The sequence below is a fragment of the Bombina bombina genome, chromosome 4, assembly GCF_027579735.1.
Source record: "Bombina bombina isolate aBomBom1 chromosome 4, aBomBom1.pri, whole genome shotgun sequence".
Lineage (NCBI taxonomy): Eukaryota > Metazoa > Chordata > Amphibia > Anura > Bombinatoridae > Bombina > Bombina bombina.
In genome coordinates this window covers 260,480,876-260,508,284 of record NC_069502.1, presented here as the reverse complement: position 1 = coordinate 260,508,284, position 27,409 = coordinate 260,480,876, and the positions used below count along the sequence as shown (strand labels likewise).

Below are 27,409 nucleotides of genomic sequence, written 5' to 3'. Positions count from 1 at the left end.
TCGTTAGGCGTGGGGCAATGTGGCGTACTTAATATATAGGGCCTCAGTAGACCTTATTTGTGCTGTGCGTAGTGTGGATGGAAAACTTTCAAGTCTTACCCCTCAGAATGTTTCAGGAGTCAGGTGAGCAGTGCCGGGTGTGTACACCTTGTGAGCCGTAGGTCTGCTGCAGCAGTGGGCTGCTTGCTCACATGAGGTCCGGCGTGTGAGGCTCCACTTTCAAGATGGCGGCAATGTGCGGTGTGCGGCTCCCAGGGAGCTCGCAGGGCTGTCTGCAACGGCACTTTCCACAGGTATTAGGCTCCGATTTCAACAGCTTAAGAGCCCGTTGTAGTCCCAGCTTAGTCTTATGTTGGCCCCTCTGTAGTGGATCCGACAAGTGTATGCGCTGCCGTGTTCACCAGCCACGTGGGCTCGATAGTACCTCAGATGGCAGCAACGCTGATGCCCCCTTCTCAGGGACCGATTAGAGCCTCTATGTAGGTAGCAGCTCCGGAGCGGATCCCCGACCCTCCGGAGCTTAGGCAGGAGAGAGAGCCCAGATGCGATGACAGGCCTATGTCTAAGGGCGCCCGGCTTAGCGCTTGAGTTCTTGCTCAGTTAACCCCTCAGTCCAGCCGGACCAAGGAGAGGTTTGTTCAGTGGGGTGACCGGAACACCAGGGATGCTTTTTAATGTAAATAAAGCACTTTCACAGGCTGTAGTAAGGGTTTTAACTTTAGAAATCACACGGAGCTCCACACTGATGCGACTGTCCTGCACGGCAGTTGGCTCCGCCCCCCTCTTTTTTAATATTTTTAATTATGTTCTGCTGTGTTTTTATGTTTTCTACTTATAAGAAAATGTTCTTTGTATTTACTGTATACTATATATATATATATATATATATATATATATATATATATATATATATATATATATATATATATATATATTTATCTATACCTGTATATATTCATCAGATATATAGGTATATATATTTATAAAACACACACACACATATATATATATATATATATATATATATATATATATTATAAATAAATATTAAATAATAAAAAAGTATGTTATATTCTAACATGAAAAGCAAACACTTCCGGGCATCACCTGATCCAGAGTTTCAATACAAACTTGCGAGGTTGCACCAATTGTACATAAAATAAACTTTTATTTCGTGTTCAGCATACGGCTATACGGCTCAAGACAGCATATCAGGCCATACGGCTCAAGACAGCATATCAGGAGTATAGAACTACCCCATACTGTTTCTAATAGAGAGTTGCTTAAAGGGACACTGTACCCAAATTTTTTCTTTTGTGATTTAGATAGAGCATGCAATTTTAAGCAACTTTCTAAGTTACTCCTACTATCAAATTTTATTTATTCTCTTGGTATCTTCATTTGAAAAGCAAGAATGTAAGTTTAGATGCCGGCCCATTTTTGGTGAACAACCTGGGTTGTCCTTGCTGATTGGACAGCACTAATAAACATATGCTCTCCAGGGTTCTGAAACAACAATTGGCTGGCTCCTTAGCTTAGATGCCTTCTTTTTTAAATAAAGATAGCAAGAGAAGAGAATGAAGAAAAATTGATAATAGGAGTAAATTAGAAAGTTGCTTAAAATTGCATGCTCTATATGAATCAAGAAAGAAAAAATTTGGGTTCAGTGTCCCTTTAACTTTGATGAACAGTGTCTGGTTTTAAACTTAACCTCAATGCAAGTAACTCCTTACTTGCCTTCCTTTAAGCCGAGTATGAAAAAAAGTTCCTTTTACCCTGTACAGAGTAGGAGCAAATGTATCTAAATATTTCAATGTACAGTTAAGCAGAAATTAAAAACTTTATCAGAAAATGCAATAGCTAAAAAAACTTTTAAAGATCAGTATATTCAGCGCTACGGAATTTTGCGATGCTATACAAATAAATTATAATAATAAACATAATCTTACATACGAGCAAAATAAAGCAATACATAAACTTAGCAGAATTTTTGCTGTTTTAAAAGATAGATAATCCCTTAATTACCCATTCCCCAGTTTTGCATAACCAACACAGTTATAATAATACATGTTTTACCTCTGTAATAACCTTGTATCTAAGCCTCTGCAGACTGCCCCTTTATTTCAGTTCTTTTGACAGACTTATATAAGAAGAGAAAGGGCGCCTCCTAGTGTAGCCAATACACAATTAAATCATGATACATACGATATGAAATGGTACTCACAATTTAGGAAGGCAAAGATAATGCCTAGGTGTGTAGTCTGGAAACTCTGCAGTGTCCCAGTAACTGTGCACGATTGCAAGGGCAGCTCCTCTTTGCTGTAGTGTAATCTGCAGTCTGGAAATTGAAAAGAAAGAAGAGGGCGACTCCTAGTGCAGATCAGTCAGTCAGATGAGCACCCACTGGTAGCTACCAATCAAATGGATACTCACATGGCCTGGAGCACACTGTAGTGCTAATGGAGCAAGCTGGATCTATTATAGTGGCCCAGCGCACATAAACACAAAGGCTGCGGTCTTTGTTCCAGGAGCGTGAATGAGAGACAGGAGACTTCAGTATATTAAAAAGTTGTTTTATGATCAAAAAATGTTAATATACAATTTCTCAAATAAAATGTGATATAAAATCAGTAAAACAGGCTACGGGTTTCTCAGCGCTAACCACGCTGTTTCCTCAGGCAGGTAGTACTGATGTTAACTGAAGTCTCCTATTTATGTTGCCTCTAGCTAGTGTTGTAGCAGGCTACGCCCTAGTGAAACCTTAATTGACAGGTGTTACAATCATTAGTTGTTTAAACATATTTTTCTTCAAAAACAAAACTTCTAAAATATTTATCGACAAACTTGAAACAAATGTGTCAGAAGTCACAATAGGCCACGAATGATACATGCATCAGACTGGTCTCTGCATAAATTTTAACAAAACCCTAAAGCCAACAATACATATATTAGTATATACACCAACAAATACAATCAAACATATATAGCTGTTGTTACCTTGTGTTTTCTGAGCCCTATTTGTTGGAGGCTTTAAATCAACTTTCTTTTTTACTCTTTTGTTACCCGATCGCTGTTAAATAATCTATCAGCTGTTAGCTAAAAAGTCACAGCGATATTTGAAAGCTAAAGTCTGTGCGTTAAACAAAACAGTCTATATATCTAATATTGAAATCGTGTGTGTCTCCAAAACTAATGTTTGTCTGTTATGGGCTTTTCCTGACAGCTATAAGTTAAATTTTTATAGCGATATTGTAATATTCAGGTTTGTGCAATAAATAAGCTAACTATAGTCTAAAATCCTAAAGTCATATATGTTTCAAGCTTCTTGCAATTCATCTGCCAATCAGATGGTTCCTATTGGATTGGCAAATGAATTACCTATAATTAGGTAATTTGAACATTTACTATAGTGAAGCTAACGAATACCATATATAGATAAAAAAATCCAACTATTGGTTGCCACCGAGACATTTTATTTCAGTACGGCATTCAAGCAACACCATTGGTCTAAACGAACACACCCCCATGAGCATTAACCGCAATGAAAATTAAAGAACTCCGTAACTGAGATACTTTTATCTAGTACGTATTTCAAGTAATGCCATTGGTTTAGACGGAAACACCCCCTCTATGTCTTGACAAAATTGCACAGCGATACTCACATTTAATATTGGATTTTAAACATCCATTTTTCCACACATTACTTTAGTTGTTTTACTTTTAGCCCTAACCATCAGATAGTTGAATCAAAATGTACATCTTTATCGATATGTTTTGTTACAGTATCGATCAATAAGCACACAATCATTGGCTCAAACAAACACACCTCCAATAGGAACCATCTGATTGGCAGATGAATTGCAAGAAGCTTGAAACATATATGACTTTAGGATTTTAGACTATAGTTAGCTTATTTATTGCACAAACCTGAATATTACAATATCGCTATAAAAATTTAACTTATAGCTGTCAGGAAAAGCCCATAACAGACAAACATTAGTTTTGGAGACACACACGATTTCAATATTAGATATATAGACTGTTTTGTTTAACGCACAGACTTTAGCTTTCAAATATCGCTGTGACTTTATAGCTAACAGCTGATAGATTATTTAACAGCGATCGGGTAACAAAAGAGTAAAAAAGAAAGTTGATTTAAAGCCTCCAACAAATAGGGCTCAGAAAACACAAGGTAACAACAGCTATATATGTTTGATTGTATTTGTTGGTGTATATACTAATATATGTATTGTTGGCTTTAGGGTTTTGTTAAAATTTATGCAGAGACCAGTCTGATGCATGTATCATTCGTGGCCTATTGTGACTTCTGACACATTTGTTTCAAGTTTGTCGATAAATATTTTAGAAGTTTTGTTTTTGAAGAAAAATATGTTTAAACAACTAATGATTGTAACACCTGTCAATTAAGGTTTCACTAGGGCGTAGCCTGCTACAACACTAGCTAGAGGCAACATAAATAGGAGACTTCAGTTAACATCAGTACTACCTGCCTGAGGAAACAGCGTGGTTAGCGCTGAGAAACGCGTAGCCTGTTTTACTGATTTTATATCACATTTTATTTGAGAAATTGTATATTAACATTTTTTGATCATAAAACAACTTTTTAATATACTGAAGTCTCCTGTCTCTCATTCACGCTCCTGGAACAAAGACCGCAGCCTTTGTGTTTATGTGCGCTGGGCCACTATAATAGATCCAGCTTGCTCCATTAGCACTACAGTGTGCTCCAGGCCATGTGAGTATCCATTTGATTGGTAGCTACCAGTGGGTGCTCATCTGACTGACTGATCTGCACTAGGAGTCGCCCTCTTCTTTCTTTTCAACTTTTGACAGACTTGCATTTTAGCCAATCAGTGCTCACTCTGTGGTGAATTCACGTGCATGAGCACAATGTTATCTATATGAAACACATGAACTAACGCCCTCTAGTGATGAAAAACTGTCAAAATGCATTTAGATTAGAGGCAGCCTTCAAGGTCTAAGAAATTAGCATGTGAACCTCCTAGGTTTAGATTTCAACTAAGAATACCAAGAGAACAAAGCAAATTTGGTGATAAAAGTAAATTGGAATGTTGTTTAAAATTACATGCTCTATTTGAATCATGGAAGTTTTTTTTGTACTTGACTGTTCCTTTAAGTCAAACCCAGACATTGTTATCAAGGAATCTGACAAGGGGGGCAATGTGGTCATTATGGATTGAGACTATTATGTCTCTGAGGCACTGAGACAGTTAAATAATGTGGATATATACTCAAGACTAAGTTTTAACCCTACTTTGTTTGACTCCTTGTTGCCTTCCACACCCTATACTCCTATTGTTTATTTTGTGCCAAAACTTCAGAAGAATAGTTTACACCCGCCAGGTAGACCTATTATCTCGGGTGTGGGATCCCTCCTTAAACCACTCTCGGAGTTAGTGAGTTAGTGGATGCGTTTTTGCAACCACTAGTGTGCAAATTGATGAGTTATATAAGAGATTCTACACAGGTACTAAAAATAGTGCAAGACATTCCTCCATTCCACACCACCAGGGGTTGGCAGCTATTTCTTTCTTTTTGAATATATTTTCAAATTATACAGGGTATGTCAAATAATTTCTATTGAATGCTATTGAGTTTCTTTTGACACACAGTTTTTTTTCTATTTGAGGGTTGCTGTTATCTCCAGAGATGTGGGACAGCTATGGGGGCCAAGTTTGCCCCCTCCTATGCCAACCTTTTTATGTGTTGGTGGGAAGCCGCTCACGTCTATGGAGATGACAACACCTTTAAAAAACATATTGTTTATTATGGTAGATATATCGATGACTTGCTGGTGGTGTGGAATGGAAATGAAGCCACAACATTGTCATTCATTGAATCTTTAAACATCAACTCAATTAATTTAAAATTTACTGGGGAACAACATGCAAACAATATAAAAATTTTAGATTTGGAATTAAAGGCCAATAAATACACTGAGAAAATAGACACGTGTCTTTATAGAAAACCAACGCGGGGTAACACTATCCTGAATTATAGATCTTGTCACCCAGGACATGTTAAAAAGGCGATCCCAAAGGACAATATATTAGGACTAGAAGAATTTGTTCTAATGAAGTGAAATACAATGAACAGTGTAAGGTACTAGAGTAGAGATTACGAAATAGAGGCTATCCTGATACCCTTCTGAAAATGACTAGAACAGAAGTACAGTAGATCAAATCCCCCGAGATAATCTATTGCAGTATAAACAGTCAAAATTAGAGGGTCACTCCAAGGCTAGGGATAAGATAATTTTTAGTACCCCCTACAGTCTCGAATATAGCAAAATCTGCAATATAATTAAACAATGTTTTCCTATTCTTGCAGTGGATCCAAGCCTGGAAAAAATTGCAGTTGGGGGCTGTAAATTTGTGGCTAAAAAAGGTAAAACAATTGGTAATATTTTGGCATCATCTACCTACTAAAAATATAAGAACATGGTTACCGAACAGATTAGGTTTTTATAAATGTAAAGCAAATCGTAACTTGTAGCTATGTAGAGGAAGGGACAATGTTCACTTCAATGGTTACAAATAAGACATATGAGATCAGACATAAGTTGAACTGCAACTCAAACCATGTAATTTACCTTCTCACCTGTAGGGGGTGCCACATTCAATACGTGGGCAAAACCAAACGCATATTAAAAGATAGAGCATTAGAACATGTTAGGGGCCTTGAGAACCCAGAAGTGTTCACTCCAGTGGCAAAATATTTCAAAAACCTACATGCAGGAAATGCATCACTATTATCAATTCAGGCTATTGACCATGTGCCTACACACAGAAGGGGGGGGGCAGAGAATACAAATTAAATTACAAAGAAGCACAGTGGATCTTCTATTCAAATATTAGACATCCCCTTGGAAAGTAATGTCAATTTATTTATCTAAATAAACCTCTAAAAAAATTGTTGGTATATATTTAAATACTTAAATGTCAGGAACAGGATATACTTTGGTATAATATGCAATCTGAGGAATAATAGCAATATATTTGAACCCTAGGGTACACACAATAAGCGACAGCTAGGTGTATATTTCTTTTGCCGTGTGATAAGTGTTAAGGAAATGGCATAAAGGAGTTAATCAATTGTCTGTTTGTTTTTAATTACATGTATATGTCTCTTTAAATAGAGGTCTCAGTGAAGGCTGATGTTAGCAGTGAACAAGTGTGGTTGAGCCACATGAAACATGTCTGCGTTTTCTGCCTTTTCTGAGACTCCTGATATGCTGTCTTGAGCTGTATGACTTTTTGTTTTTATGCTGAACACAGAATAAAAGTTTATTTTATGTACAATTGGTGCAACCTCGCAAGTTTGTATCGAAACTCTGGATCAGGTGATGCCCGGAAGTGTTTGTTTTTCATGTTGGATTTTGGCGCTTTGACGTAGGCGCTTTTCGTTTGGGCTCCCAGGACGGAGTATAAGGGCATTGAGAACAGTGCACTAGCTGAAGATACGCTGCCTTTCTACACATCCAAGGAAGCTGGTAAGCACCACTATATTTTGTCTGCTTATGTTATATTCTATGTGAAGCTATGTTATTTTTCAAAACAGTCACGTTAAAATAAAAACTTCTTTTCTTTAGTGCGATAATGGTGGCTAGCCACTGTATAATTTAAGGATAGTCCGTCTTAGGAAATTATTTTCAGATATCCTTTACAGTGCAGGAGGATATAGTGTAACCACTTGAACCTTTTCAAAGAAAGTCTATATTTAACCCGCTTTGCAGGTGTTCTTACCTCCTTGTGATAGGTTTGGATAACTCACAATCTTAGAAATTCTGGTGATGGTAATCAATATGATCCAGTTTTTCAACTTGCGCAAGTTTACCTTTTACCGGTGTTTCTTCTCCTGCTCTCCTGTACTCCAATGTACGCAGGTAACGATCAGCTTGGGACACGTTGTTCACCCTGCACTTAGTACTTTAATGTACGCAGGTGGCGGTCCGCTGGAATGGTTTATAGCAATATGACGAGATAAATAGTACACCTCAAAGTGATGGGATGTGTGCGGTAAAGTTTGTACCCTTTTTCAGCTAATAGTTCATATAGCCTTCCACAACAAACACAGTTTCTACGCGTTTCACCCGTATCACAGGCTTTTTCAAGATTTAGTTAGAGCACCCAATTTATTTTTACTATCACATTATATTTGATATTAGATATTTTACTTGTCTCCTAGTTTTAACACTCTAAGCTTTTATTAGCGCCTTTCTCAAATTCACATTTTTATTTCATTAACTTTTTTAACCAGGAGGGGGTTAACCGAGAGAGGCTTAAGTGTTTTAAGTCCTAGCGCTTTTTATATATTTTTTACACATCTCTATATTCTATGTGAAGAACATAGGAATGTAAAATACGTGTAACGGGCATCTGGGCTCATATAACTACCTTTGGCTTTAGCATGCAAATGCTAACCGTTTGTTGTTTTTTTTAAGTGCGCTCAATTGAAGTCTATTGGGAGAAAAAGTTAACTTGTTGCAATATCAGGAGAAGTTATTGTGCATCAGGTTTCACTCTCACTCTATTTAAATATATATCTTGCAATATACACGCTAACCTGCCCGCGCCAATTGTAATCTTGCCCTATATGTGTTGCTGACAAAAATGATTTAAATTATTGGTCTGTGTATTACTGGTTGCCAAGAGGTAAACTCCATGCCCAGTATGTTTACCTGCATTTAAGGGTTATAACATCCCTGCACAGTTCTGGGAAATATATATTTGGTTGGGTCAGGGTGGAGCATAGGGTGAGGTTTTGGGGAGGGGCCATTCATGCCCCAGTGAGATGAAGCCTTTTGTCTTTTTGTAACCTAGCAACACGTCTGGATGATAGATACATACTTTTTTTGCTGTGATAGAATTTATCTTCTGGGCCATCTTTTGACTTTTTGATGACAAGTTTTCCAGTTTCCACATCAACCTTGAGATGAGTTTTCTGAGAGATTCCTAGAGAGTCTGCTTTAACCTGTACGATAAATAAACGTATGTGTGTAAGCTTAAGTTAGCACTCTCTCACACAAAGGACAAAATTGAAACACTAGCTTAGACAAAGGTTTTTAATGTCTAAAGTTAAAAAAGTGCAATTTGTAAACAGAAACACAGATTGTACTGGTAGGTAAGAATCATATCTAGTCTAACAATATTACTACTGAAGTGTAGGCTTAATTAGATCTGAGGATAGCCTTATACATATTTGTGGCATATCTAATTTCCCTTACTGCATTTCTGCCTAGCAGCTCCACTGCATGTCTATTCCATGAATCAGCCGCCATTTCTGTAAAGACATGTTAACACCAATTAATCTAACCTGCTACTCTTCAATTTGTTGTGACCCATTAATAGAATCCTTAAAATAAATTAGATCTTCAATATGTAAATAAAAAATATTGTGTCACATATAGCCATTAAAATTACCTATGACATATACTGAAAATGTCCTTTGGCTAGAGGGTCCCAGGCTGCATTCTATAAAATGACATCTTTCTTTCATGTGTCTTATAGGTCATGAAATACATATAGGTAATCTTGAAGGCTTCAATGCTCTGTGATCCATTTGCTTGATTCAAACCTACATTTAATCTACAGTAACATTCTCAACTTTGCTTCTAAGGCAACACGTTTTGCAAGTGAGCAATATCAGGTCTTTTTACATATACAAGTAATAAATAAATGGCAAATAGAAGAGCTGTAGTTTATTAATAAGGGGAAATAATTATTAGTCTGGAGAGAGAAAAAAAAGTTACTATTAAGCGGAAAAAATAAATTTCTTGCTAGTTATCAGAAACAGAAAAAAATTACCTCAAATACAATTGGTGGAATTAAAGAGCGTCGATGTTTCACTTCAGCTGCTTCCATAAAAACGTTTTTTACCTGAAATGTAAGTATTTCTATTTATGCATAAAATCACTTCATCTTTGTCTAAGGAACTTTATGTGCAAACAAGGTTTTGCATTCCCTATCATGTTGATATGGTATTGGAATAGGATAATAAAACAGATTATATTGTAAAATGATGTACAACTTATGTCATCAAGGTCAGATTGACCGTCTATGCCTTCCTATACTAGTTCTTAGAACTTCCTAGTTCATATAATCATTTTACTAAATATGATTGCAACATTCATGAGTTTGTAACTTTATACCATTGTGCCTGACTTTATTCCATTATTTCTCTGTTTTGTGTCATTATCTCCAAACCTGCACTTTCTTTTTGTGCATTTTATTCTCACACTTATTGATAGTTACTTTTTTGCGTCACATTCTTCCCTTTGTGTTGTCTCATTACCATTGCTTTTGTAATCATTTACACTTTTATGCCATTCCGCCTCTTCTTTGTGTCATTTGTTTTTTGCTGGTTTTGCCATCTCTATTTTATCGGTGCCATTATAAAAACCCTTTGTGCATTGTCTCTTTTGTGTCACCTGCTTTACACTTTATCTGTCATCATCTGCTCTATCATTTCTCCCAACTGGGCTATACGATCTCCATGTGTGCTTCCTTATTTATTTATCGTGGCATCCTTATTTTACTTTTTGTACTTATACCTTATTATCCTGTTATGCCCAATTTCACAAACATTGTCCCTTTTGTGTAATCCCCATTTGTACTGTATTCTCCTCCTCTTTGCACCATACCCTTCAGACTTTATGCAATGCTCCCTCCATTGTACTGTATCCCTCCATTTTGTGCCATCCCTTCTTCTGTTGGTGTATTTATCTACCTGGCATCCACTATCTGTTTGTTCCATTGATTATTTTGTTTAAGTTGTGCTATCTGATTCCAAAAAAGAGCGGATGAAACACACAATATCAAATAAATCTTTGGTACATTTTAATTGTTATCTATGTTTAGAACACAAGGAATCATCATCAGAACAATCTGACACGTTTCTTGCATTCGCACATGCGGTTCATCACAGATCAATGATCCACCGTTGTGTTCAATGCTTATAGCAACAGGTAACCAATGAGCTTATTTGTGTACTTAATAAGTCACACATATTTCAATAACTCTATGGCATGTCATTGGTTAGCTGTCTTCTTCTGTATTATTCACTCTACCATTTGGTCATAAGCGCTTCACTTTTATTTCAGCCTCTTCTAATTTTGTCATGTTGCCTAGCATTTGTGCCTTGCCTGGTTAGCATCCCAAAACAATAACCCTGCTACCATTCCCTAAAACCTGGTTTGGTCTATATATATTTATAGGTTTTATGCTTTCACATATAAAGGGTAACTCTCATTTAAGTTTGAAATATACAGGTTTAATATGATTCAAACACAACATCAATCATTTTTATTGAGCTTCTCCCTCCGCTAGATAAATTACACGCAAACTCTCTATACATTGCTAGACAATTGTGCGTAAACCTATTTGTAATCTAGAGTAAAAACGTAATAGTCACATTGCATTTGTGCATGATCTTAAAATATCAGGTGTTATGCTAAGGTGTTAAATGGGGAAACATTCTCGATTGTAAATAATTTCCTACCTTCTCTTCCAAGCTGGAGACAAGGGAAGTGAGTTGAGTTAATTTGTTGACCATATTACTTGTGCTGGGGTCACCACTTAACTGGAAAAGACAATATGCTTGTTCATGCATACCAAACTGTTACCATTCTTCTTTGTGTGAAATGCAAACTCATCATGTAATTTTATTTAAAAATAGAACAATAAATACTACAAAATTAATTATATATTTTTTTAAATTAAGCACTAAGATCAATCTAAGATTTTTATTGCAGTTCCTTAACCCCTTAGTGACCAGACCATTTTTAAATTTTCTTACCATTAAGGACCAGGGCTGTTTTTACATTTTTGCGGTGTTTGTGTTTATCTGTAATTTTCCTCTTACTCATTTACTGTACCCACATACTGTATATTATATATTTGCCATTAAATGGACTTTCTAAAGATACCATTATTTTCATCAGATCATATAATTTACTATAATTTTTTTTTTATAAAATATGATGAAAAAATTGAACAAAAACTATAAATTATGCTTACCAGATAATTTCCTTTCCTTCTGTATGGGAAGAGTCCACAGCTGCATTCCTTACTTGTGGGAAGTACTGAACCTGGCCACCAGGAGGAGGCGAAGACACCCCAGCCAAAGGCTTAAATACCTCCCCCACTTCCTCATAACCCCAGTCATTCTGCCGAGGGAACAAAGAACAGTAGGAGAAATATCAGGGTGAAAAAGGTGCCAGAAGAATAAATTTAAATTTAGGGCCGCCCATCAGAGAACACAGCTGGAGCTGTGGACTCTTCCCATACAGAAGGAAAGAAAATTATCTGGTAAGCATAATTTATGTTTTCCTTCTTAATATGGGAAGAGTTCACAGCTGCATTCCTTACTTGTGGGAAACATATACCCAAGCTCTCTAGAGTACACGGACCCTAATCTGAGGGCACCACAGCCTGCAAAACCTTTCTCCCGAAGGCTGCTTCAGCAGAAGCAAAAACATTGAACTTGTAAAATTTGGAAAAAGTTTGTAAGGAGGACCAGGTAGCCGCCTTACAAATCGATCCATAGAGGCCTCATTTTGAAGGCCCAAGAGGAAACCTCTGCTCTCATAAAATGAGCTGCAATCCTCAAGGAGGCTTATGTCCAGCTGTCTCTATGCTAAACAGATGATACTCCTCAGCCAAAAAGATAAGGAAGTCAAAGAGGCCCTCTGACCCCTATGCTTCCCAGAAAAGAGAACAAACAGAGAAAGAAGTTTATCTAAATTCCTTCATGGCCTGAAGATAGAACTTTAAGGCACAAACCACATCCAGAATTACGTTGTAAACATTCCTTCGACAAAGAAGGATTAGGACCTAAGAAAGGAACCACAATCTCTTGATGTTGCGAATGACACAACCTTAGGAAGAAAACCTAACTTGGTTCGTAGAACAGCCTTATCAGCATGGAAAGCCAGATAAGGAGGGACACATTGCTGGGCAGCAATCACAAATACTATGCACGCAGTAGCAATAGCTAGTAGAAAAGGAACCTTCCAAGACAACAAATTCATATCTACTTCATGCATAGGCTCCAACGGAGCCCGTTGCAAAACTTTAGCAACAATATTTAAACTCCAAGGAGGAGCATTAGATCTAAACACAGGTCTGATCCTAGAAGAGCCTTAACAAATGACTGCACATCTGGAAGCTCAGCAAACCTCTTTTGCAGTAGCACAGACAGGGCTGAAATCTGTCCCTTCAGGGGACTTGCAGAAAAGCCCTTCTCCAGTACATCCTGGAGAACCGAATAAGTAGGTCCTCCACACCTTATGATAGATGTGATGAGCAACCAGCTTACGAACTTGAATGAGAGTAAAAATAACTCTCTCAGAAAACTCTTTCTTGGCTAGGACTAAGCGCTCAATCGCCACGCAGTCAGCCTCAGAGAATCTAGACATTGATGAACAAAGAGACCTTAGTCAGCAGATCCCTGCGACAAGGTAACTTCTACGGAGGAGATGATAACATCCCCACTAGATCCGCGAACCATATCCTTCGCAGCCAAGACGGAGTAATCAGTATCACTGACGTCTGCTCGATTCGAGCCACTACACTAGGAAGTAGTGGTAACAGCCGGAAAAGATAAATTAGATTGAACCTCCAAGGCACCGATAATGCATCTGTTAGCTCTGCCTGAGGATCTCTGTACCTGGACCCATATCTGGGTAGCTTGTTATTGAGACGTCATAAGATCTTCCTCTTGCAAATCTCCGCAAACCCTCGGGATGGAGAGACCATTCCCCTAGATGAAAGGATAGTCTGCTGAGGAAATCCTCTTCCCAGTTCTCCACACCGGAATGGGGGTCACTGACAGCGAACAAATGTGGGTCTCCATCCCACTCCAGAATTCAAGATACTTCCCTCATAGCAAGGGTGCGTTTCGTTCCCCCCTGATGGTTGATGTAAGCCACTGAGGATATATTGTCTGATTGGAATCAGATAAACTGGGATGAATCCAGCAGAGGCCAAGCCTTCAGAGCATTGTATATTGCCAGAAGATCCAAAATAAGATAGGGAGGGAGCTTTCCTGCTGAGTCCATAGGCCTTGGGCCTTCCTGGCACCCCAAACAGCTCCCCATCCTGACATACTCGCAACAGTAGTCACAATCACCCAGGATGGACTTAAGACGGACGTCCCTCGGGACAAGTGATCCAGACAAAAACACCAAGAGAGCAATTCTCTCGATCGGTTGTCCAGAGAACTCTGTTGAAACAGATCCGAATGATCACCGTTCCACTGCTTCAGCATGCGCAGTTGCAACAGCCTGAGGTAAAACCTGGCAAAGGAAATTATGTCCATGCTGGACACCCTGAGACCAATCACCTCCATACACCAAGCCACAAATGGCCTTAAGGAGGTCTGGAGGGCAAGACATGTTGAAGCTAGCTTGCAACATCTCTGGTCTGTTAGAAATATTCTTATGTCTATGGAGTCTATTATAGTACCCGTGATTTCTACCCTGGAACATGATACAAGAGAACTCTCTCTAGATTTATCTTCCCTCCATGGGATTGAAGAAGACAGAGAAGAGATTCTGAATGGTCCACTCTTCAAAAAATTTCTTGGAGCTGTAGCTAGACCAAACGGAAGTGAAATAACTGGAAGTGCTGGACCAGGAACGCAAACCTTAGGAACTGGAAGTGGTCCTTTAGGATTGATACAAGAAGGAAGCATCCTTCAGATCTATCGTAGTCACGAACTGCCCTTCTCGAACGAGGGGAAGAATGGACCCTATTGTCTCCATCTTGAACGAGGGGACATTTAAAAACTTGTTTAAGCACTTTAGGTCCAGAATTGGATGGAAAGTTCCATCCTTTTTTAAGACCACGAAAAGGTTTGAATAGTATCCCAAACCTCTCATAGTGATAGGCACTGGGACAAAAACTCTTAAGAGGACAGATCCCGTATGCACCCCAGAAAGGCTTCCCTCCTTTCTGGTCAGGAAGACAGGAGAGAGAGGAGGAATCTGCCCTTGGGTGGCTGAGACTTGAAACTTATCTTGTAACCCTGAGCTGTGACCTGCAGGACCCATGGATCCTGCACGTCCCTGAACCAAGCGACTGAAAAGAGCTTTGATTTATTCCAGGACTGAGCCGGCTTCCAAGAGTTCTTGGTTTGCTCTGGCCTAGTGGAGGACTGCTGACATGGCCTTTATCAGAACAAAAAGAATGAAAATTGTCCCTTAGACTAGTTCTGCTGTAGGAGGGCACCCGTGCCCCCTGTGACCATGGAGATAATTGAGTCCAGGCCTGGACCAAACAAAATCATTCCCTTAAAGGGAAGGGAAAGAAGTCTAGACTAGTCATAACTGCAGACCATGACTTCAGCCAGAGCACGATGGGCCTGAACAGAAAAAGCTGAAGCCTTAGCATTTAGGCGAATAATCTGCCTATCAGCATCACAGATAAAAGAATTAGCAACCCTCAAGGCTGTAAATCTTTTCTGAGTAACGTTGAGGGCCCCACCGATCAAATCCTATAAGGAGTCACACCAGAAGATAGTTTCTCCAGCAACTGCGGCAACAGCTGCAGCCGGTAACAACAAATATCCTGTATGTTGAAACATCTTTCTTAACAGAGTCTCCATCTTTTATCCATGGGCTCTTTTAACGAAGAGCTATACTCAAGAGGGATAGTAGTACGTTTAACAAGGGTGAAGATAGCGCCACCCGTTTTTAGGGATGGAACCTCACAACTCCATTGAGAGTCCAGGACCGGGAACAATTTCTTAAAGGGAGAAGAGGGGAAAAAAGGAATCCAATCCTGTCCCATTCATTCTTAATAATGTTTGCCATCTAACAAGAGCAGGGAAGGATAAGGTACCACCCTGTCCTCAAACTCTATACAATTTAGGAATCAAAGGTTCGTCAGGCAATTTGGCCTCTGGAACCTCTGAATTTGCCAAAAACTTCCTTTAGAAGAAAGCGCACATTCCTAAAACTAAAGTCTGGTACCTCCGCAGCCGGAGGTTTAGAGGCAGCAGACTCCGACCCAGAATGTTCATACTCTGAAGTCTCAGAAAGAACTTCATCCTCGGATAACCCTATCAGTTAAATCCAATAAATTATCTGATGTACTCTGGGAAGGAGTGCAATATGTAACCTTTCGCTTGCGCTTGGTAGGGCGAGGTAAAGTATTAAAGGCTGCAGACACTACCGTCTGAACTGCACAGTAACGTCTGGTGAACAAAAGGCCCCCTCCAGATGGAGGATCAGCAATGCTACGGGAAATTGCATGTGTAGAGGGATAAGATTGTAGGGTACGCACCTCACTGGATGACAACTCCTCAGAGATTGATGGCTCAGTGGTATCAAACATGTTTGATATTATCACATTATCAAGGCATATGGAACATAATTGAGAGGGCAGATCTAAGGCCTCCTCACAATATAAACAGGAATTACTCTTTAGGAATAGAGGGAGTACCCTCTAAAGTAACAGAATCCTCCATTGCTAGTGCAATAACCGGAGAACTATAGAAATAAAACATCTTATTTTATAATTAAAAAAAAAAAACAGCACCTTTATTCCCCAATGGCTGGGGCACTCACCATCTCCTATGACCCAGACAGTACAGAGATTTATGACTCCTCTCTGATAGACACCTGGTCAGGAAAGAGGGAATGAATCACATGGTGCACAATGCAGGACCGTCCCTGCTATTAGAAAAAGTGCGCCAAGCTTTTAAGCTGCACAGCTAAAGTGAAACCTGTATATTTCATAACAGCCTATGAGCCCATAACATCCCACACATAAAAGCAGCGTAAAATCAAATAAACATATAAAATTATTCCACACTGTTTAATAATCCCCCTCAGGAGATATTAACCCTTGATTCTATGAAGATAAAAGGAGTCACACTGTGACCCTGTTTTCTTGCATTATCATACATGTATAAAAAAATGAAACAATCTTACCAGAATCTATGCTGTGGAACAGCAACACGGTTCTTCAAGTTTGACAGATAGTAGTATTGAACCTTGTCAATGCTGATTGCTTATGGAGCTATTAATATGAGTCGGGATGGTTTCACAGGAAAAACTCTCCCTGCATCTCCACTGCCTCTCCACTGAGAGGCTGACAGGACTACTTAAAACTACAGTCCCATCTTGAAGAGTATTACCCTCCATAAGAGACTTCTCCGAAATATTTTACCACTTCTCTTCCAACCTCCTGTGACAAAAGGCAAAGAATGACTGGGGTTATGAGGAAGTGGGGGAGGTATTTAAGCCTTTGGCTGGGGTGTCTTTTTTTCCTCCTGGTGGCCAGGTTCAGTATTTCTCACAAGTACGGAATGCAGCTGTGGACTCCTCCCATATTAAGAAGGAAACACACTTTTTCTAACTTTGACCCCCAAAATCTGTTACACATCTACAACCACCAAAAAATACCCATGCTAAATAGTTTCTAAATTTTGTCCTGAGTTAAGAAATACCTAATTTTACATGTTCTTTGCTTTTTTTGCAAGTTATAGGGCAATAAGTACAAGTAGCACTTTGCTATTTCCAAACCATTTTTTTTTTCAAAATTAGCGATAGCTACATTGTAACACTGATATCTGTCAGGAATCCCTGAATATCAGTTGACATGTATATATATTTTTTATAGTAGACAACCCAAAGTATTGATCTAGGCCCATTTTGGTATATTTCATGCCACCAATTCACCGCCAAATGCGATCAAATAAAAATCGTTAACTTTTTCACAAACTTTAGGTTCTCACTGAAATTATTTATTTACAAACAGCTTGTGCAATTATGGCACAAATGTTGTAAATGCTTCTCTGGGATACCCTTTGTTCAGAAATAGCAGACATGTATGGCTTTGGCATTGCTTTTTGGTAATTAGAAAGCCGCTAAATGCCGCTGTGCACCAAACTTGTATTATGACCAGCAGTGAAGGGGTTAATTAGGTAGCTTGTAGGGTTAATCTTAGCTTTAATGTAGAGATCAGCCTCCCACCTGACACATCCCACCCCCTGATCCCTCCCTGACCCCTCTCCAACAGCTCTTAAACAGCTCTCTGCCCTCCCCCACAATTGTCACCCCCAACTTAAATACTGGCAGAAAGTCTGCCAGTACTAAAATAAAAGGCTTTTTATTAGGGATGCACCGAAATTTCGGCCGCAGAAAGTTTCGGCCGAAAATTGCATTTTTGGCTATTTCGGTTTTCGGTTATTTTGCCTGTTATTTTCGGTAAAATTATTGTGTAGCATGTTTCAAATTTGATGCTAGCCTAGAGCTGCTGTTTAAGTTTATTACTTGACTTACTGTTCTGCATAAAATGAGTTTTCTAGGACTATACTTTATTTGGATAATTGGTAAAAAACAAACAAACTGTTAAATATGATTCTGTTACATAGAACTAAATGAAGAATAATACAGTATATTGATATTTATAATTGTTTTAAGTAGGAATGCACCAAAATTTAGGTCGCAGAAACATTTTGGCCGAAAATTGCATTATTTTTTGCCTGTTTTATTTTTTTTTCTTGTTAAAATTATTGTGTAGCATATTAGTGTTTTAAGATATTTTTGTCCAATTTTAGTGTGTTACTTTCAATAAAAGTGTGGGCTTTTTTATTGGCTCTAATTATGCAAAAAAAAAAAACTTAAAAAAAATAATTTAAAAAAATACATTTTCGGTATCAGTTTCGGTTTTCGGCCAAGTGCATCCCGAATTTTCGGATTCGGTTTCGGTCCAGAATTTCCATTTCGGTGCATCACTACTTTATATATATATATATATATATATATATATATATATATATATATATTCTGCAGTGTAGGATCCCTCCTTAGCCCCCAACCTCCCTAACCCCCCCAAACAGCTCTCTAACCCTCCCCCTTTACCTATTAGCCGCCATCTTGGGTACTGGCAGCTGTCTGCATCGAATGCTTACCAGAGGGTATTGAAGGATGCCTCAATATCGAGGCATCACTGCAATACCCTGAAAGTGGCTGGCAGCAATCACGATCGCTTCCAGCGCTTGAAACCCCTGAGGACGTACCAGGCACGTCCTTGGTCGTTAACAACCCTTTTTATGTAGGACGTGCCTGGCACGTCCATGGTCGTTAAGGGATTAAAACTAGTGACAATTGCCATTCACTGTAACATTGCAATATTCCATGCTTAGGATATAAGAGTAGTAATAAAGACAGAACTGTAGGATAATGTCCCTTCCTCCTCTTCTTCCTTCCTAATGGGAAGATTGCTCAAATCAGAGATGTAGGAATAACTAATGTTGGGAAGATAGTTGATAGAACCAAGGGGCCGATCACAATCTATGGGCGATTTTCTCCCCAAAATTATTTTTGCTTACCAGCCAAATTGGGAGCCGAGTTTTTCAAGTGATCACAATGCTATATTTTATCATGGTAAAAACCCACTGCTGCAAGTGTGTTTTCAACTGAAAAGCTCCAGAAAATGACTTTTTGTGTTATAAGTGTATATTTTCAAAATAGAAACTAGGAGGTCTTGAAACTGATATACAATACATATAATAATACAATAACTCATTCATACCCCCTAAGGTTACAGGAATGCTGTATTCATGTAAACCCTTTGTTCACTCAGCAAAGGAGATACTTTTTTGCATGTGTGACATTCACCTATTATCATGACAATACATCCTCAACACTCAGTATCCATATTAATGTCATACGTATCTTGGTAGTATGGACATAGTCACTTTAGGACGACAACTTCTACAAATGGTGTTTTATTATATTTAAAACAACATTGGATTGTATTTCTCTAGCATTGTTGTGATTGTCAATGACAAGTTCAGGCATCATTAAAGTCATGTTTTTAAAGGAGATCCCTTTGTTGCGGCTTTTAGAGTTAACCATTGCAAATCTATTTCCATCAAATGCATATTTTAGGATGCTAGAATGGACAGACTGTGCACTCTTTTTCTATCACTATATGGTCCTTTTACAACTTTTACAAGGATAATTTTAAACAAGATTTATTTATAGTGTTTGTTAACAACAGTGTATACAATATTGAACTCACGGTCAAGAATGCTCGTTCCAGATTACGAGATTAGCAAGCATCCCCTATAAAAAGTTGTTCACAAATGCACAATCTTGTTTAAGGGTCTTTTAGAAAGATACAAAGCACAAGGGCAGTGGGGTCACGAATTGCAGTTTAAAAAAAGTGAAAATCCTGTTTTTTTAAAAAAAAAAAATATATAAATATATTTGAAGTGTTTTGCATAGAAACTTGCAGTCGCCATTTTGTGTACATGTCATACCAAAATATAAACAGGCCTTTAGCGAACACTAGAAATAAATCTTAATTAAAATATCCTTGTGAAAGTTGTAAAATGACCATATGGCGAAAGTAAAACAGTGCACAGGCTGCCCATAGCATCCTAGATGCATTTAGATGGGTTACAATTGGTGCTGGTGTAAACGGATTGCAATAGTTAACTCAGAAAGCCGCGTCTAAGCAATCTCCTTTAAAAACATAATTTTAATAACTCAACCAGATCAGTAAAGACACTGACAGAAGTATACACTTACTAGCACTCCACCAAATATTATTACAAACGTAAGTTCAATAAAAAAAACAAACCAAGAGGTGCAATTACCTCAATGTTCACTGTGTGGAGCTAAGGAGTACAAGTTAAAACATAACTTTTATTGAAAAAATATCCGTGAGATTAAAAATAGGAAATGAAAACATTGTGTAGCTACACCTGCTAAGACATTATAGATAGGAGATTACCAAGTGTCTGATGATAAGCCTGCTCCTAATAAAACTTCATTTCATCTACTTTAAAGACTCAGCCTTCCTTTTTCCTCTTTTGTATATATATATATATATATATATATATATATATCACATTCTATGATTGACTATGTATCTATATAGACAACTGTTATAATGTTATTGTAATATTTCTTGTTGTCAAAACCTGTTTGTACGCTGAAAAAAATCACTGTAAAAAACTAGCTAGTGATCTTATTGTTATATCAGCAAAATATGGCAAGTTGTTATTTGCTGTATTATGTATAATACATTGCCCAAATGGTTTGTTATCATTGGGCAAACTCGATTCAATATAGCAGTATGAATTGCAACAAATTATAAATATGCACAAATAGTTTGCTACTTAAATAAACACAGGAAAGAATTGGATATAGTTACACACAGACGCTCTTCCCTTGATGTTATTTTGTGTTGTGTCACTACACATGCATACAAGAAAAGGGAAGCGTGAGGGGAATGGTATGGCACCTTTAAATAATATCACATTAGAGTAGGGCTAACCCAAAATAAATGATATTGTCTAATAATCTAAATATACAAATGTGTATAGACAAAACCATTTATCTCAATATTTATTGCGTGCAAAAGTTATGCTAGTAAGGCACTTACGAGAACACAGCATAGACGTTTGTATTCACGCTTGTTCACTACCATTGATATACGGATTGTTGTTTCTCCATTTAAGTATATGGTTAAAACTACCCAGTTTTCTTTTAGTGCCAGTGCCCATACACTCAAATCTAGTCACTGGTTGCCCTGTTTTATTTTAGTACGATACTTTGTTTTGACTCTTCATTTGTCCCCATAGATGTCACATCCATATGTGCGATCAAGCTATGCAATTTGCCATATTATTTATTTATGGTGGAAGAAAAGCAAGTTGAGACATATTTGTTAAATCAGTTCAAATCGGTATAGCTACAATTAAAAAGGAACCCCATATGTTGCCCACTCCCCCCTGACGCGTTTTGCTAGTATAGTTTTATCAAAGGCACAAACAGGTCTTGACAACAATAAATACTAGAATAACATAACAGTTGTCCATATAGATTCATAGTCAATCATAAAATGTGATAAATACAATGATGTATATTTTTCCATAATTATATATATATATATATATATATATATATATATATATATATATATATATATATATATATATATATATATATATATATGAACTACGTAAATTAATGTCTTAGCAGGTGTAGCTACACTATGTTTTTATTTCCCATTTTTAATCTCACTGATATATTTTTTCAATAAAAGTTATGTTTAAACTTGTACTCCTTAGTGCCACACAGTGAGCATTGAGGTAATTGCACCTCTAGTTTTTCTTTGTGATAATATTTATTATACACAGCACCAGTCCCTCTTAATTTAATGTAATTAACACTAATATAGTGTAAGATAACTTAAATAAGGATATTTAGGGAAACCCAAATTTTAGTGCCTTTTGGTTTTTGCAATATATTTCTTTGATTTTAATAACACCTGTTAGTGCCAATCATGACAGTGTGAGTAAGATTTACAATCAAATATTAAAAATGAAATATAAAATCACACCATTTGCATATGTTGGTGTCCTGAAGTAAGTTTTCATGTGGATTCCCTTAGCTGTACATGATATCACATAATCATCACATCTACGTATGTATATGTCCCTATACATATGTGTGTACCCTGTTGACTGTATACAGCCTCTCCAGTAGGGATGAATTAAGCTTTAATGAATTGATACCATGTATGTTACTAAAACTCTAGAATGTCTTTAGTGACCATATCAGAGAAAGGACTAAAAGACTGTTTAGAAAAAAACTGTGAAATAGTCTAAATGGTGTCTGAAAAGCCCTTCCGAGGACTTGAGGTGCTTAATTCTATATGTGAAAAAGTGAGCCAAAAATATATTGTGATTGCTGAGATCAGCTCCATAGGGTAAATAGTGCTTTTTTTCAGGGATTTGAAAACCTGTTTGCGAGTGTGAGAATCCGCTAAAACACAGTATTGTGAACACACCAAATTGAAAAGCAGCCTTTTTGGCTACTAATAGATTGTGATCAAGGCCCAAGTGTTTTAATAGTAATTCAATGAGAACCAGACTGTATTAGGATGATACATAGGGGCCTATCTATCAAGCTTCGAACGAAGCTTGAAGGCCCGTGTTTCTGGCGAGTCTTCAGACTCTCCAGAAACACAAGTTATAACCCTGTCCACCTGCTCTGATGAGGCGGACAGGAATTGCTGGAAATCAACCAGATCGAGTACAATCGGGTTGATTGACACTCTGCAAGGGGCGGCGTTGCACCAGCAGCTCACAAGAGCTGCTGGTGCAATGCTGAATACAGAGAGTGTATTGCTCTCCGCATTTAGCAATGTCTGTCGGACCTGATCTGCAGTGTCAGATCAGGTCCGACAGACATATGATAAATAGGCCCCATTGTGTAATTGTTTTAATTTTTTAATTTTGCAAACTTTGTGAACAGATGGATATCTCTGGTATTCTTTTAGGAATAAGGAACTTATTTGCTGAAAACCTGGAAGAAGAATAATATAATTATGTAAAGTTTACTTAAGTTTAAAAAAAGTTATTAAATACCAGTTCTCTCTAAGGGCCTGATGGTAAAAGATTCTCCTGCTTGGAGAGAAATGTATGTGAAGGAGAGACAACCCTGGGGCAATATATAATACTGCATGATGAGAGTTTTGTTACACTTTGTGCTTTGTATTTTATATTACTTTACACTTCAGATTGTGTCCTTTCAGTATTATTACATTTAAGCCTTGCACTTTCTATTTTATATTTTAATACATTTTAATTTACATTTAGATTCAGAAGTGATTTTACAATTCTGATTATGTTTTGAAAGTTTCTGTGTTACTTTAACAAATTAGGAGTATTATTTTGTATATTTCTGTGTATCTTTTACAAATTAAATTGCACTTTGTATTTGCTCTATTGTAAAATAAAACAACTTCAGAAAATGGGAGGGACAGGGAGTTTCCTGGGCTGAACAGGGTAATTCACAGGGTATGTCGAAGCTCTCTTACAATTCATGTGAAATGCTGTAAACATTTTAAACAAGCTGGTCTCACTGATTTATATTGCCATCTCTATGTAGGTGAAGTTTGCTTGAAACTTACAGTACACTTATTTAACTGACAGGCAAAAACAAGCTAAATTGCAGCAACAACATTTCAGTTTAATTTGTATTTGCTGCAAACTGAGACTTTATATTAGCTCCAGGTGTTCTCCTGTTTACTTCTCTCTCCCTTGTGAAATTCTGTATTACAAAGAGCCTCATTACTTTCTATGGAAGGCATCTCTCTGGGACTTCCAGATTCTGCTCTTTTTCTTATAGAATTCAGTGAGTTCAGCCTCTGTAAAGTCTGCACTATAATATCTCTTCAAACTGGAGAATCTTTGCTTATTGGGCCCATAGAAAGTAATGAAGCTCTCTGGGAAACTGAACCTGTCAGTTTTCAGTGTTATTTTAAATAGAAGAAATACAAAAGTGCAATGTACTTTGTAAAAGATACACATAAATATACAAAGTATGAGCCTAAATTTACACAAAATTGTGAACGCAAAATCACAAACCTAAATGCACTGCTGTATACAAAATAAAATACAAAATAGAAAGTGCAAAGTTTAAATGTAATACAACTGAATCTGAAGTCTAAAGTAATATAAAATGCAAAGCATAGTGTAAATGCAGCAGAACTCTCATGTCATGCAGTGTTATAATGCACTAGGCTTGTCTCTCCTTCACATACAAAAATGCAAGGAATGCTCCTTGGCAAAATGAGCCTTTTAATAATTTCACTAGGGATCTTACAGTGCTGGAGGATCATTTTATATCATCTCAATGGAGCAGAGAGGTTTATATCATCAGGCTGTAAATATTTAGACACATTCCTCTTTATATCTATAGGTGTGTGCTGTTCTGTGACCACAGAGACTTATAGAACTTACATGTGTGCGCTGACGGAGTCCTGGAGACAACTGTGGTTCAAACGTGTTCTGCAGTGATTCTAGGGTTGGTAATGTGCGAGTCAGCTCACTAAATGAATACAGTTAATAGGAAAAAAAAACATTGTTATCACAGCTTTCTATAAAGTGCCTCAGATAGTTGTAGAATTGTTAAGTCTGCTATAATCTTGATTAGCAGTTTGGCACTTTATCAGAGATAAGTCATATGGATTATTGTATTGTACGTAGACAACTTTAGAACCCAAAACAAATTCATTTCCATACCAAACCTCATCACCAACCACCATTTCTTGAGTTCTCTCTAATTGAAACAATCTGTAGCTTCTCTTATGTTACTACCTGTCCCCTTGCCCCCCCCCCCCATTTTTACTCCTCTTTCTGCTACTTTGATTCAAACCTTAGCTCATCCTTTAAACTTAGCTCTCAACACAGGTAAAGTTTCTGATCTTTTTTAAGCATGTACCCTTCCTAAAAAAAACTCTATTGATGTTACCGCACCTACTAACTTTTGACCATTCTGCTTAATACCTTTTGGCTCCAAACTAGCCCTTAAATCTATTAATCTTTCCAAGACACCACATCATCTTTAATCAATCCAAATGCAAATTTTCTTTCTGCAGTTTTCTCATGGGTTTATTCATGCTACTTATAGCTCAATATCCCCCAAAAATTAGCTTCTACTTTTTCTCACTTGCACTTAATTTCCCACTTCTAAATACTTACTTAGGGACTGATGATCAAAAACTCACTGGCACTGAAATAAATCAGACAAAATCTTTGGGGATTTTTTTTAACATTATATTGTAAAGTGTGTGTCTCTCCATCACATCCAAAACAAGCTACAATTTGGCTTTCTAAAGTTCTTTGTAAGACCTTACTGTACAGACATAGATAATCTCACCAGAGCGGAGAGCTCAATAGAAGCTGGTGTTTCAGATAGTGTGAATATAAATATACTATGTACAGTTTAATAATAGAAGTAAATTGGAAAGTTTTTGTTTTATTTATTTATTTATTTATTTTGTATTGCATGTTCTGTCTAAATAATCAAAGTGTTATTTTTTATATCTTAAATTCACTGAACACATTGGGGCTGATTTATCAAAGCGTCAATCTCTGTGCATTCGCTGGAGTCAATACGCTCGCCAGACATCGCTGCCACAAATCCTCATACGATGCCCTTATTTTCAAAAGTCTGTCAAAAACACGCGTGTCAAGTATGGAGCGATGAGCATCGGAATGTTTATAAATAAGAGTCATCAATGTCACGGATATTCTGTTTTTTCCAACTTTATTTATACCATATCATTACTGTCCATGAACAAGCACATTTCTCTAAAGCTAATCTTTTATTTTTCTTCTGTTAATGTCCAAGAAATAGCTAGATTTATATCTGAACAATCAATAATATCTTTTTGTTTTATTTATTTGTTATACAAAAAATCTGATATATGATATTTTCACATAAATTAATGTGTATTTGTATTTCTAAAAATCATGATATGACTATCTCATGTTTTTTCTTTTTTTGAAATGATTATTAATGCTAGAATTTGCACATAAATCTTTGCACATACATGTATATATATATATATATATATATATATATATATATATATATATATATATATATATATATATATATATATGTTGTGTCAGAAATCTTTTCCAAACATATTTAAATGTCCCTAAATTTTATTTTGTTTTAAACAATGTTGTCTTTCATATCTCTGTGTTTATTTATAGCACTATATGTATATAGTGTAAATATATTATTATTCTGAGCAAGAATAATATGCAAATATAACATGTAATCAGGGTATCATATGTATTTATTTGCAATCAATGGATTAATTTCTGCTGTATCTGATTCATGACAGTTTAATGTTAGGTGGACTATCCCTTTGAGCTATTATCTTAAGATTATATTGACTCAAACATCAATCGATTTTTAAAATCATTGTCAAAAATATTACACTATGGCCTCTAGTTATCAAGCTGTCAACCTCAAATATGCTGGAATTCCGCAGCGTATTTGTGGCGAGGCTGATTCGCCTTAGTTATCAAGCCCTGCTGCCCGGCAAAAGTAGAATTTTGTGACGTAAGCTTCTATCCACCGGACTCAGTTCGACACGTCACTCCAGATGTTCCGCACACAAGTTCGGCACAATCTGACTACTTTTGCTAGTTATCAAAAAACTAGCAGGTACGCTCAGCACTTTTCCGGCCCAGCGTACCTGGTTTTCAAACCGCCGCCCTGGAGGCGGCGGATCCCATAGGAGTCAATGGGAGTCTGACCATAGCGAAAGTTCATGTTCGCTGCTGCCAGACATCCCATTGATTCCTATGGGAGCTGTCTACACCTAACACCCTAACATGTACCCCGAGTCTAAACACCCCTAATCTGTCCCCCCCTACACCGCCGCAACTAAATAAATGTATTACCCCCTAAACCGCCGCTCCCGGAGCCCACCGCCACTATAATAAATATGTTAACCCCTAAACCGCCGCTCCCGGTCCCCGCCGCAACTATAATATATGTATTAACCCCTAAACCGCTGCTCCCGGACCCCGC

General features: G+C 37.4%; 1 protein-coding gene across 1 annotated transcript in view; it reads right to left on the bottom strand.

Annotated features, from left to right (window-relative positions):
• INPP5D (inositol polyphosphate-5-phosphatase D) overlaps positions 1 to 27,409 on the bottom strand; it is a 329,719-nt gene that overhangs the window by 187,608 nt on the left and 114,702 nt on the right. The window contains exons 6-9 of the mRNA XM_053709929.1: positions 24,817 to 24,904; positions 11,542 to 11,622; positions 9,849 to 9,920; positions 8,892 to 9,015 (exon numbers count right to left, since the gene is read on the bottom strand). Coding sequence (XP_053565904.1) covers positions 8,892 to 9,015; positions 9,849 to 9,920; positions 11,542 to 11,622; positions 24,817 to 24,904 — 365 coding nt within the window. The remainder of the gene's footprint in view (positions 1 to 8,891; positions 9,016 to 9,848; positions 9,921 to 11,541; positions 11,623 to 24,816; positions 24,905 to 27,409) is intronic.